Genomic DNA, 12,613 nt, shown 5'->3' with positions numbered 1-12,613 from the left:
TTAGTAAAATCGTATCCTTTAAGCAATATTTATTTATGCCTTTTCTTTTTACTCTGCCACAATGGGAAAATGTTATCTGTCATTAATTCTGTACTGATTACTGTTTCCCATTAACTTTATAAATAGCTAGGTTATTTTGATGTCATTCTTTGTTTATTTAATAATCCAGTTAATGCTGAGATTATTGTAAAAGCAAATTCCTTCACATTGTTGACCTTCTGTGCAAAAGGCTGAAAGGATTTGTTATGCCCTGCTCAATTCATGACACAGCAGAAGTGATATATAGTGTACTCCATGGTTGGGTGAGCATGTTACATAGTTTTAAAGTAATAAATGCTCCCTTGCTTTTCTTAACTTAGATAAACTTAAAAAAAATCATCTAGTGATGGAATCTTATTTAAACTGATTATAACAAAGGCTTTGGAGTGAAAACTTCTAATGTTATTTCAGCCAGCTCAGTTGCATTAAAGCAGTTCACATATTCTATTCTATTGAACAGAATCTGGATATCAGAAAACATACAGAATCACTTCTTTTCTTAGCTGATCAGGAAAGTTATCAGGTTTCTTTCATTCAGAATAGAAACATTCAGATGTTATGCACATCTGATAGCAGCAGCTATAAGCAGATGATTTTACAAATGCCATTGAGAACCTGCATGTTATTTTCCCATGTTACTGGTATTAACTAAATCCCACCTACTAGCAAGGGAAGGAGTTGCTGCTCCAGTGCATATTGTTCCCTTCTTACACTATTCGTTCTTCATTTCTAAGCATATGAACTAGAGAAATCTTATTTTGCAATTTAAGAGTAAAAAATATTTAAAATATAGATTATTATTTTATTGATAAACTGACATTTATTCAGGTGAAAGGGTTTAGCTTTAGCTTTCTTTGAACATATTGTTTGTAGAGGTATTGGTTTGTAAAATTTCTGCTTATATAGCAGCTGCATATCACAATTTACGCTTGATAGCACTAACGGTGTGCCCTTTTTTAATGCAAAAATGGAAAAAGTTGGTCATCCATATGTCCATCTTCTATCCTATCCTATCCTATCCTATCCTATCCTATCCTATCCTATCCTATCCTATCCCATCCCATCCCATCCCATCCCATCCCATCCCATCCCATCCCATTCTATCTTATCCTATCCATTTATTTTCCTATGATTCCAAGTTTGTAACTGGCACACTCCTGCTTTCTTCTTGTTTTAGATTGTTTATAGATACTTTAAGTTAACAAGAACTAGTTGTAATCCTTGTCCTGGAGAGATTTGTTTTGCAAATTCTACAAATCAAAAATTGTCTACTCATTATTAATCATTATTCACTGTTGTGTAGCCAGGTATTGTTCTCTTACCTTATGGCTGCTGAATTTGCTCAGAAGACTTGGCAAGGGATTGGTAAAAACTTTTCTGAATACCCAGATATAGTTAGAGAACAAATATTATAATCTGTGTGGTTGCCATGCTGACTGGGACTGACAGAAATTTGAATGCAGCAGTATCTGCAGTGCCATAAATTAACCTAGTATTTTAGTGTTATACAACTGAAAACGTCCAAAGTAGATGTTTATTCCAATCAAGAAAGTTAATGCATGGAAAACCATAAGATTCTTGAATGCAATTTTCATGTTTGATATTTTTCAAAACATTGTATAAATTATTGTTTTTAGTTCATCGATATGCATAAAATATGAAAGGTGAGAAAAATTATTTATTTATCACATTTGTTTGCTGCCCATCTCACTATGTTGACTTTTTAAACTTCTGAAAATTCTGTCATGTGTTCTGCATTTATGATGGACTTGTTTTGTCATTGATAATTTTTTTACTCACAAAAGAGAAGACTTGGTTATACATAATAGCCTTTAAAAACCCTTAAAATATTAAATTTGTAATCATTTCCTTAAAATAATATAATGACAAATAATTGTTAACTGATATTAAATGCATTAACATAATTATACTAAAATATTGAAAAAAACTGTTTTTATTATAACAGATTTCAAAATACATGTTGCAAAAGAAGGTTAATGATATGGTAAGTATTGCTCTAAGGAAAAAATGGAATATTAATCTCTTGTTTAATAAATAGAAATTCTATTTATGTGAGATCATTATGCTCATGAATAGGCATTATTTTGCAAGCATAACTCTTCCTCTGGTCATGAAAGCTGAACTGTATGCCAAACATTTTGTATTTTATGTGAAGTAATTCTAATTAAGAACTCTGGCAACATTTAGATTATAGATACATCACTGACATTGGTTGGTAGACAACTCAAGTAGTTTTTTATTGAATGCTAATATTTCTAAAATTATTTGATTATTTTTGTTCTTGTGAAATTCTCATTTGTGCATTCTCCTTTGCCATCTTTCTTTATAAAATAATTTATTTTTATTAGCAAAAGCTACATGAATTAAAGTGGCACGTCTTCCTGAATCTTATTTTCTATTTGTAAGATAGTATTTATGATTAAAATATGCATACGAGACTTGCATTTTATTTGAATTTTGATTTTTAAAAAAGGAATATAAAATACTATAGTGCTTTCTCTTCTTCCACTATTATGCAGGAAAATAAGAGTCTTGGAGTGCCAGTCCACTCTGAATCATGTTTGAATTTAAAGAGAGCTTTTGAAACCCTGCTAAGCTTGGTTGACTAAAAGCTGTGAAAATTCTGCTGCTGCTCAACTGGAAAGAACAAAGATAATATTGTCAGACCATTATAAACTGTTATTTTAATTAAGAAGCACAAAACTAGAGTCCAGTTTAGCCTTAAGTACCATGACATTTGTACAGAAAGTCATCTTCAACGCTACAGTGATTTTACACAAAATATGGTGAAATTGAATAATATGTCCTTTGACCTGAGAGATAAGGCTACAAGTTAAAGATCAAAGGCAATGTAAAATGTGTTTGTCCTAATTCACTTTTAAGTTAGATTCTTTATTTAAGTTGTGTTCTATTATCCACACACAAAGATGTGGCTGTTATACATTTTAATTCTTAATTTTACAAATGATGCTTTATTTTATTTTTACTTTTAATGTATCAGATATAAAGTGGATTTGGAAGTTATTTGATAATTTCTTGATATGTGAATAAAGATGTAATAATATATGAGTAAAGAGGATAAAATCTGATATTTACAAAATACATTTAGAATCATACAAGTGCTTTGGCTAGTAATGGTTTGAAATCATACTTTAATGATGAAGAGAATTTTCACTATGCTATTTAAATACCTATAGAAAACAAACCTGTTGGCAGGACACCGTTCTGATACAATCAGATGTATAGTAAAGCATAAAGATGGCCTTTGGAGTATGCTAATAACTCCCTTACTGATCAAGTCTGTTTTTTGCTTTCCTGGTATAAAGAGCAAAAAACACATTTCATGTGTGAAGACTTGCTATAAACACGAGAAATTTTATATTAAATGTTGTATTTCTGGATTCCCCCCCTCCCAGTTTTTATAACTATATTATATATAATTTTTTCATTACAATTGCCTATTAAAGTATAGAGAAATTAGTCCATTTTTGTTGAAATTCCAATAAATTATTAATGTCCATGAAAAAAAACTGAATTTATTCTTCTCAACTATGGTAGGAAATATTTCATAAATGGCTATCATAAACATTTCATCCAATTTCAATCAGAAGTAAAAACAAGCAGAAAACTTCTTAGTAAAACAGATTGCAATTGATCTTGCTGCAGGAGTGGTCTACTAAATTAATACTTACATGTAAATTTAATTAAATGTAAATTTATATGTAAATGAGACAATAAATATAAATTTAATACTACAGCTTTCATATTTAATAAGCATCAAGTTTGTTTCACAGGGTAATGCATTTAAAAATCCAAAGTGAGCTAAATACAACAATTATACAAATTTAAGTTGAATTATTTTTTCACTTGTAGAGTACATGCAAGTGGATGCAACATTCCAGCCATGCCTATTCCTCATTTTGTTGTGACTAGGGCAGGAACTGCTATTTTAAGCACAAGAACAAAAGATAAGCAGGAGTAGCTGAGAAGCAGGAAAATAATAGAACAATATATGCAAGGAAATGTTTTTAAGGTTGTTTTGACCATAACTTTATTGAATAATTAACCTTACTATACTAATACAACCTAATTTCAAAAATAACATGTGACCTGTGAATTATTCTTAGGAAGCAAAATATATAATCTAGTCTATATGTAATCAGCAAATCCTTTCATGATGATAAGTCAAGAATGTACGATTCTAATATCAGACAATGAAGAATTTCATGGCAAATGACATAATACGTTAAATGTACCTTTAGTACTATTAGCTGGTGATTGGAATACAGAATACAGAGTGTTGGAAAGTGGTTAGCTTTGTATAGCAGAAATAATGTATTTTAAAAATGATATGGTGAGAGAAAGGCCTAAGTTACCTAAGTTACCTAAGGCTATCAACAACGAAGAGCCTGTATAGCAGAGGTCCCCAACCAGAGGTCCCCAATCAGGGACCGGTTCCACGGAGAAAGGTTTTTCCGTAGACCGGAGAGTGTGTGGTTTTGTGTGCTGCCTGCATCCCACAGAAGGGGCTTTGCTTGTTTGTGCAGGCTGGTTGCTGGCATTCTGTGGCCCAATACTGGTCCATGGACTGGGGATTGGGGACCCCTGCAGTATAGTATGCTTTTCCTCCATTATAGAAAGAGAAAGGAAGTCAGGTAAAATCCTGGAATGCTCAGGTTGGAATTAGAAGAGAACGAGAACTGAATTGAGAAAAGAAAGAACTGATGAAATAAATCCTAATTTTTTGGGTCCTGAGCTTGTCTTCTGGGGTGTTGGCTATTCCTGCCAGTTTAGTGTCATCTGCAAATTTGATGAGTTCCCCTTCTATTCTCTCATCTAAGTCATTGATGAAGATATTGAAGACTACTGGGCCTAAGACGGAGTCTTGTGGTACCCCATTGCTTACTCCTCTCCAAGCGGATGTAGTACCACTGAGGACTACTCGTTGGGTACAGTTTGTCAGCCAGCTACAAATCCATTTGGTGGTGATGTTGTCTATTCCACCTTTTTCTAGCTCACCAAGCAGTAGATTGTGGTCTATTTTGTTGAATGCCTTACTGAAATCCAGGTATACTATGTCGCAGTGTTTCTCTGGTCTACTAATTTGGTCACTATTTAGTATTATTTTTTATTATTAATTTATATAAAGCCTGACTACCAATGACTCTGGATTATTACAGATAAAATCTTGTTTATTTGAAAGAAAGCTTACTTTTAAATGAGGCTAACATTAGAGTAACTGGATTTAGAATTATTGTTTTATGGACATTGCATCATATAATAGTTCAAAGAATTTTCCTTGTTTTTGCAGGAGCACAAGATGCAATTGTACAATTCATCAAAGGAAGATTACCAGAAAAGACTGAATGAATTTGAAAAATGCCATGCAGTTATAATGAATCAATTTGAAATAATAAAAGGTGCTCATGGGAAATTAGAGAAAAATGGTAAATATGTAATACATTCTGGACACAATTTAATAAAACACAGCTTAGTAATCGTAATAAAGGAGACTGCTTCTAACTTTTCAAAAGCAACTTTAACTTTGTCAGAAAAAAAGTTCGCAAACACATTTTCTAGAATGAGCTCACTTTGTAGAATATGTGAAATAACACAATGAAGATGATATTTTAATGTTATTTTTTTTATTTCCTACCCAACCCCTTATATAAGTTGTGGAAGCAGTTCAATTCAATAAGAATTTGTCAGCAATTAATACAACACAAGAGTCGGAGATAAATAATCTAAAAAAGGTAGGTATGAATGCAGTTTGTTTTATCCCAGGTGAGTTTAAGGCATCCAAACACAGGTTGACATATAATCTGAACAATTGGGAACCCTGTTAAAATAATCAGCTCCAATAATTTATTGCAGGTTATCTAGATTTGTCTGCCAGCTCAATTTTTATAAACAGTAATCTCTAGGAAGACAGTGCCTACTGTTTTTCTGTATCTGATGCTATAAATAATCTTTTGCTTTGCGTCTAGGATGAAATAGCTACCAGTACTACTTTTTTTTTTGGTCTTAAGGCTTAGAGTAGAATACTGTGTTCTATCACCTGAATACTCTTACTGGAGTATAGGATTTGATGAGACATTGTGTTTTTATAATTATTGTTTTTTGCTGATTACTGTACCTTCAATATTTGCTATATAATGGAATATATTTTATTATGTTGTAGGCCATGATGAGTCTTGGTAACATTTAAATTTATAAAAATTTATAAATTTTATTTAAATTTATAAAAAATAACACTTTCATTTTGTAACAGTGGTATATATACTTTAGCCTCAGAACTTCATGCAGCTACAGAAAACCTTGGATGAAACACTTAAATTTATCAATTATTTTTTTAAAAAAAATTTAAAGAGGGGAATGGCGAAATATATTTGTAGGGAACATATTAATTCTACTTAATCTTCATTACAATCAAATACAACCTAGATGTAGTCAGATTTAATGTTTGTCTTGGCTCTTGCCATTGCTTTTTGTAGTGCAGCCAGTGAACCACAACAGAAAGGTCAAAAGTTGGTGGATGTGACCTCCTGCTACCAATGCTGCTGTACATGGCCTGTGTTACAGAAAGACATAGAACCAGTTATATATCTCTTGTTCTCCAAGCTTGTGGGTTGGTTTCTGAACATTTTGTTACTAGGCTAGGCAACATCTTCAGTGGAGTTTAGGGGATGTCATTGTCAGTGTTCTTCTGTTTATAAGGGCTTCAGGTGTGGGTGTGTTGAGTGAGGGTCTTCTGGGCTCACTTGACACACCCATACCTGAAGCCCTTATAAACAGAAGAACACTGACACTGACATTCCCTAAACTCCACTGAAGATGTTATCTAGCCTGGTAACGAAAGGTTTGGAAACCAACTCATAAGCTCAGAGAACGAACCTTCACCCTCGCATATACCTGTACCTGTATCTGTACCTTCCGTTCAAGTCCCTGCAGGTTTTTTTGGCAAAGAATTTCTTCTCCAAAGATATTTGATTTAGCATTCACTCTTTCTTCCTGCTTCTTAGTTAATGGAGAGAGGCCTATCACCTTCTGGGAGTAAAAGATGCCATGTAAAGCACTATCCCAGCGGTAGGCAACCTCGGCTCTTTTATGACTCATGGACTTCAACTCCCAGAATTCCTGAGTCAGCATAGCTATGCTGGCTCAGGAATTCTGGGAGTTGAAGTCCATGAGTCATAAAAGAGCCGAGGTTGCCTACCCCTGCACTATCCTTTAGAGCAAAGGAGGATAAGCCACCACAAAACCTTTATACATGTCTTCTAAACAGAAAAAGGAAATATCATGTCAGCAAGTCCAGCATTTTGGCAATGCTTGTTCAGCAAGCGCAGTAGCATTTAAAAAAATAAAATAAAATTCTGGCTCCATTGTGCGCACTTCAGCATCAGCATTTGAAGAGAACCATGGCTTAGAAATAGTTTTTCTTTGTAACATCACCTTCTGTCAGACTATGACTGAAATAAATTTTCCTTAAAAAGTAGCTGTATTTATATAACCGGATATCCATAAAGTTCAGCAACTGGAATATTTATTTCTATTTTTCCACCGTTTTATGATTTTGTCCAGAACAGTTAAACTTTTGGACTGTGATAAGGGGAATTCCATTTTTATGAAGAAAAGTTAAACAGTCCAAACTTAGTTCCTCCTAGATAAAACTACCACCATATGAATACTTGGTTCAGTGCTATGCCATTATGAAGAATTCCTGATGTTATCTACAAATAGCATTCATAACCTTTGCTATTTGTCTAAGTAAACGTCAGAACGCTCAAGGAGAGAGAGATATTAAACAGGCTACCCCATACAAAAAGAAAAGGGAAGAGGTATGGAAAGATGGAATATTTATGACTCTGAGATCTATACTTTGTAATTTAATAAGCTCAAAGCATGTACTCTTTATTTGCTGCATTAGCTGCTGTGAATAACCTAGGTAGAAAAGGAAAGGAATAAGGTAAAAGGAAGTGCAAAGAATACCATGTTTTAATGCATTTTTGCATTTTAAAAATAAAATCTTTTGAAGTATTTCAGGTAAATTGGACTAGGCATTGCATCTTTAATCCTTATGAGTTCAACAATAATTTATATGGATTACTAATATAAATTATATCCATTTTTTCATTGTTAGAAATCTCAGCGTGAACTAAATCATTAGATTGTTGATCGTTTTTCTTCTTTGATTTGCTCCATTTAGATCAGGAAGTTCTGGCAGATCTTTTAGCAATACAGCAATACTGTACAGTATAGAGGAAACTGTTTAGCATTTCCCAGCAGTATTTCTAGTAGTGTTCAATCGAAAAAGAATAATGTAGACAGCATATGGTTGAATGTAGAAGGAATATATTTAATCATAGATATCACTCCTGAAATGATGTCATTGTTTCGATGATGATGATGATAATGATGACGATAGTTTATTGCAGAATCAGCCAGATGCTTAGACTGGATTTGGCATTTTTATACACCTATCTAGTCCTTCCCAATTTACTTTTATTTTTATTATTGGCTTTGAGTTAGTTTTGACTTCTGGATGAATCCCTTCAGTTTTCTTGGCAAGCTTTTTCAAAAATAGTGGGCCACTGTCGAGAGAGAATGACTGAAAGTCATTTAAAGTCACCTAGCTGCTTCCTGCCATGGCTAGCATGGGAATTCTGGGAGTTGAAGTCCACGAGTCATAAAAGAGCCAAGGTTGTCTACCCCTGCTGTAGATCAAACTAGTTCTCCAAACTTCTATTAATGCCAATAATGTGCTTGGACTTTCTGTTTGACTGATCAAGTAGCTATCAAATTTTCATGATCCCAGGCAGTAGATCACTACAATAGATTTTCTCCATGATGATCTTTCCCGAACCTGGTCTTTCAAGTTTTCCAATAGTGCATCCATCGCTGTTGTAAGAGGGTTGATCCAACTTGCTGCTGGTCATTTTAGAAAAGCACTAATTTAAGTCTAACTTTTCATCCAGTTTGAATACATGAATTTCTAATTAATATTTATTTATTAAGGAACTAAAGAAAGTTACATCAGATGTGATAAAATCCAAGGTTACCTATCAGTATAAAGTGGAAGAAGATCTCAGTCTGAAAGCAAAGGAGCTAGAGCTACAAATACTACAGCAAAAAAATTCATTGGTATTTTCCAATATTTCTTATTAATTTAGAAAAAAGAGGATATGCTTATTTTTAAAAGCGACTTTAAATTTTATATTTTAGGCAGCTTTAAGTAATGTATTTATGACTTGCTCACTGAATGTTAAATAATTTTGCTTTGTACGTCCTACACAGTGTGACATTTTAAGTTCTTGTTACATTTCTTGTATATTAAAATAAGTATATTATTGAGTAGTAAACATTATGGTATAATAATGGCATTAAGTTCCCCTTATATTGTTTTCTATTGTTTGGCCACCATTTGACTCCTCTTTTCAATATAAGGATCTGTGCTTATGGTGTAACAAAATCAACTAGAGGGACCAGTGGAATTGATTTCAATGTGCTTGTTTTATTTATAGGAAGTAGATTTAAATGGAAAAATCACTGAAGAAATTGCAAGACTTAAAGAAGAGAAACAGGTTATGTTTCACATAAGTTATCAATTCTGCTTTCCCAATTATGAGGCCCATATTGTGGAATTAATTGTCACAGGGATTGAATTATTTCCTCTCTTTACAGCAGAACACGAAGGGGCTAAAGACTAGTCTGCATGTGTTTTTGTCTAAATATAGATAAATGTGTGTGTGTGATATTTTTGGGTACAAATGAATTAAATCACTGTTGTATGCTATTCCTCTGATCTGTCTTAATTGGGGTCACACACTGTTTTTCTGCATCCACACAGTTTTGGTCACACATTTTCCCAGCTATTATATCATATGTATTCAAGCCCAGACAGTGCATCTTTTGAATGATTTTTTTCTCTGTGTTGACATAATACAACCACTTCCTTAATCTTTTAAATAAATTTGCTAATTATCTATATGTGTGATGCACAGAGACTACGATGAAGAAGAATGCCTATCTATGATTATGGGTCATTAATATATATTCATATAGTCCACTCTTTCTGTATTAATTGCACACTAATTTTAGAATTTTAGAAAAATGAGGATAGTGGAAGCCATGCAGGGCTCCCAGGCAATAGCTTTATGCAGGCACAATATCAATACAGGTGAATGTACAGCTAGCCACTTGAAGAACCTGTTACAGGTAAGCAACATGTTCTTATGAAACATGTTCATAAACATGTTCATAATCTCTTATGAGATTATAAACTCCTATTTAACAATTGGCACAAATAGAATGGATGCATGTCTTAAAAATATATATTAAAATTTAAGATGTCAACATTATACACACACACACACATACATACGTGTATGTGTGTGTGTGTGTGTGTGTGTGTGTGTATATATATATATATATATATATATATCCTCACAAATGCATTTAATGATTCCATCATAGGCAACTTTACAGAGTAATCCTATAATCTGAAGTATTACACCTTTTCTTTTCTTTTTATTAAACAAGGAGATTATGGCTTCTCTACAACATATGCAACAACTCCTCTGCAGACAGACTGAAAGAAATAACAGAACTGAGGTGGAGTTGAATAAACTAAGAGAAGAGTATCAGGTAAAATGTTGACTCTATATGAATGTATACCAACGACCCACAATTCATTCTAAACAATTAAAATGAAATATTCTAAAATGAGGATTATAGGATGCTTTGCAAAAGTTACATCAGATAGTCTACAATGAGTTTGTCCCTTGATGGAATGGCTTTTGTCAACAGAAATAGGAGGGAGTCAATTTTTTATCCATCTGAAGTCTACCATGTATCCTCCAAAACTGTTCTAAGATTTCCCCAAGTACATTTCCTCTAGTACAAGTAGTCCTCAGCTTACAAGTGACTGTTCAAAGTTACAATGCCATTGAAAAAAATAACTTATGACCATTTTCCCCACTTATGGCAGTTGTAGCATCCCCATGGATGTGTGATCAAAATTCAGATGCAACTGATGCAACTGATGCAGTATCCCAGGGTCATGTGATCACCTTTCGCAACCTTCTGACAAGCAAAGTCAGTGGGGAAGCCACATTCACTTAACAACCGTGTTGCTAGCTTAACGACTGCAGTGATTCACTTAACTGTGGCAGGGAAAGGTCATAAAATGGGGCAAAATTCACTTTAAAAATGTTTCATTTAGCAACATAAATTTGGGACTCAGTTGTGGTCATAAGTCAGGGACTACCTGTAACGTAAATTATATTTTGACTTTATGCCACATTCCGGAAGCATTCATTGAAATAACCCTTCCTGAAATTCAAGCTTAAAAATATGTTTCACATGGAACATTTACTTAGTTCGTGTCAGTGCTTATGTAGTTTATGAGATATTTTCTCATCCCCCCAATAAAACTCTCACTATGTATAGTAGACATTTACAGTTCACATTTATAAATATTCTGATATGTTTCTTCAATATGCTTGATAGATAAAATTAATAATATTATATATTTCTAATAGGATATAAATAGTGAATTGCGAAAAAAAACCTTTTCACGTAGTCCTCTCTTACTGACCCCTCATTCAATGATCATGCAAAGTTATGAGTTTAAAAGAACACCAACTGAAAATTCTTCTACTTCAGAATACATTTTTGTTGCTATATTATGTTAAGTAATTGAACAAATAAATATGATTATTTTTAGATATTTTTCCTACTTCATTGGACTAAATGGAAAATCAAATGAGAATAAACAAAACAAAAATAACTCAGTAAATAGCTGTTGTGTTGTTTTTCACAATCCTTAAAATAATTACATTTTAAATCTAAGTAATATACAACATTAATAAAAGAAATTCAGATTTGATTTGTTTAATAAAATATTAATAAAAGTATATTCTGCTTTTATTATGGTGTTTATATTCATAAACCATGGTTGGGAATGTGCTACATTTCATATTTCTTAGGTCTGTATTTTATATTTCTCAGTGCATTAAAACTTATGCAGTGAAACTGAATAATGACAAATATTCTTATACCCCTTTATAGCTATTTTTATAACCTATTTTGGGTTAGCTAAACTATATGCTTTTTCCTATTTATGAAAATTATTGTTGTGATAGCACATTATCACTGATCTGTATGGTACTTTCTGCATGTTATAAGAAAAGGTCTAAGCAACATAAAACATATCAAAATTCATTAAAGTGGTATTGATTACTTTTTGGATAATTAATTTTATTGCAGATCCTTGAAAGAGATAATGAGATGCAAAGGGAGAATGCAAAGGAAAATGAACAAAAGTTAGCTAGTCTTCTGAATGAATATAAGACAGTACAAGCAACTTGGAAAAATGAGGTTGGTTTATTAATCAAATACTACTGTATTAACAGAGTTACTAAGTACTAACCAAAATGTTCCAAAAACCTCAGGAGCCTAGGAGAAGATGACAAAAATAATAATAAATAAACCTTTATTGTCAAAGTACAACATGTTGTTCTGAACCAGCCTGCTACCGGCCTTGCAGAAAGGC

General features: G+C 32.8%; 1 protein-coding gene across 1 annotated transcript in view; it reads left to right on the top strand.

Moving 5' to 3' along the window:
- Window positions 1-12,613, top strand: part of CCDC73 (coiled-coil domain containing 73) — a gene marked incomplete at both ends in the record, with an annotated part of 56,139 nt that overhangs the window by 27,105 nt on the left and 16,421 nt on the right. The window contains 6 exons of the mRNA XM_083357652.1: window positions 2,006-2,044; window positions 5,372-5,515; window positions 9,076-9,201; window positions 9,582-9,641; window positions 10,600-10,704; window positions 12,328-12,438. Of these exons, the coding sequence (XP_083213778.1) occupies window positions 2,006-2,044; window positions 5,372-5,515; window positions 9,076-9,201; window positions 9,582-9,641; window positions 10,600-10,704; window positions 12,328-12,438 (585 nt within the window). The remainder of the gene's footprint in view (window positions 1-2,005; window positions 2,045-5,371; window positions 5,516-9,075; window positions 9,202-9,581; window positions 9,642-10,599; window positions 10,705-12,327; window positions 12,439-12,613) is intronic.

Source organism: Vipera ursinii (genome assembly GCF_947247035.1).
Source record: "Vipera ursinii genome assembly, chromosome: 1".
In the NCBI taxonomy this organism is placed as follows: Eukaryota; Metazoa; Chordata; class Lepidosauria; order Squamata; family Viperidae; genus Vipera; species Vipera ursinii.
Note: the sequence above shows the minus strand (reverse complement) of the source record. Positions and strands in the feature narration are given on the sequence as shown.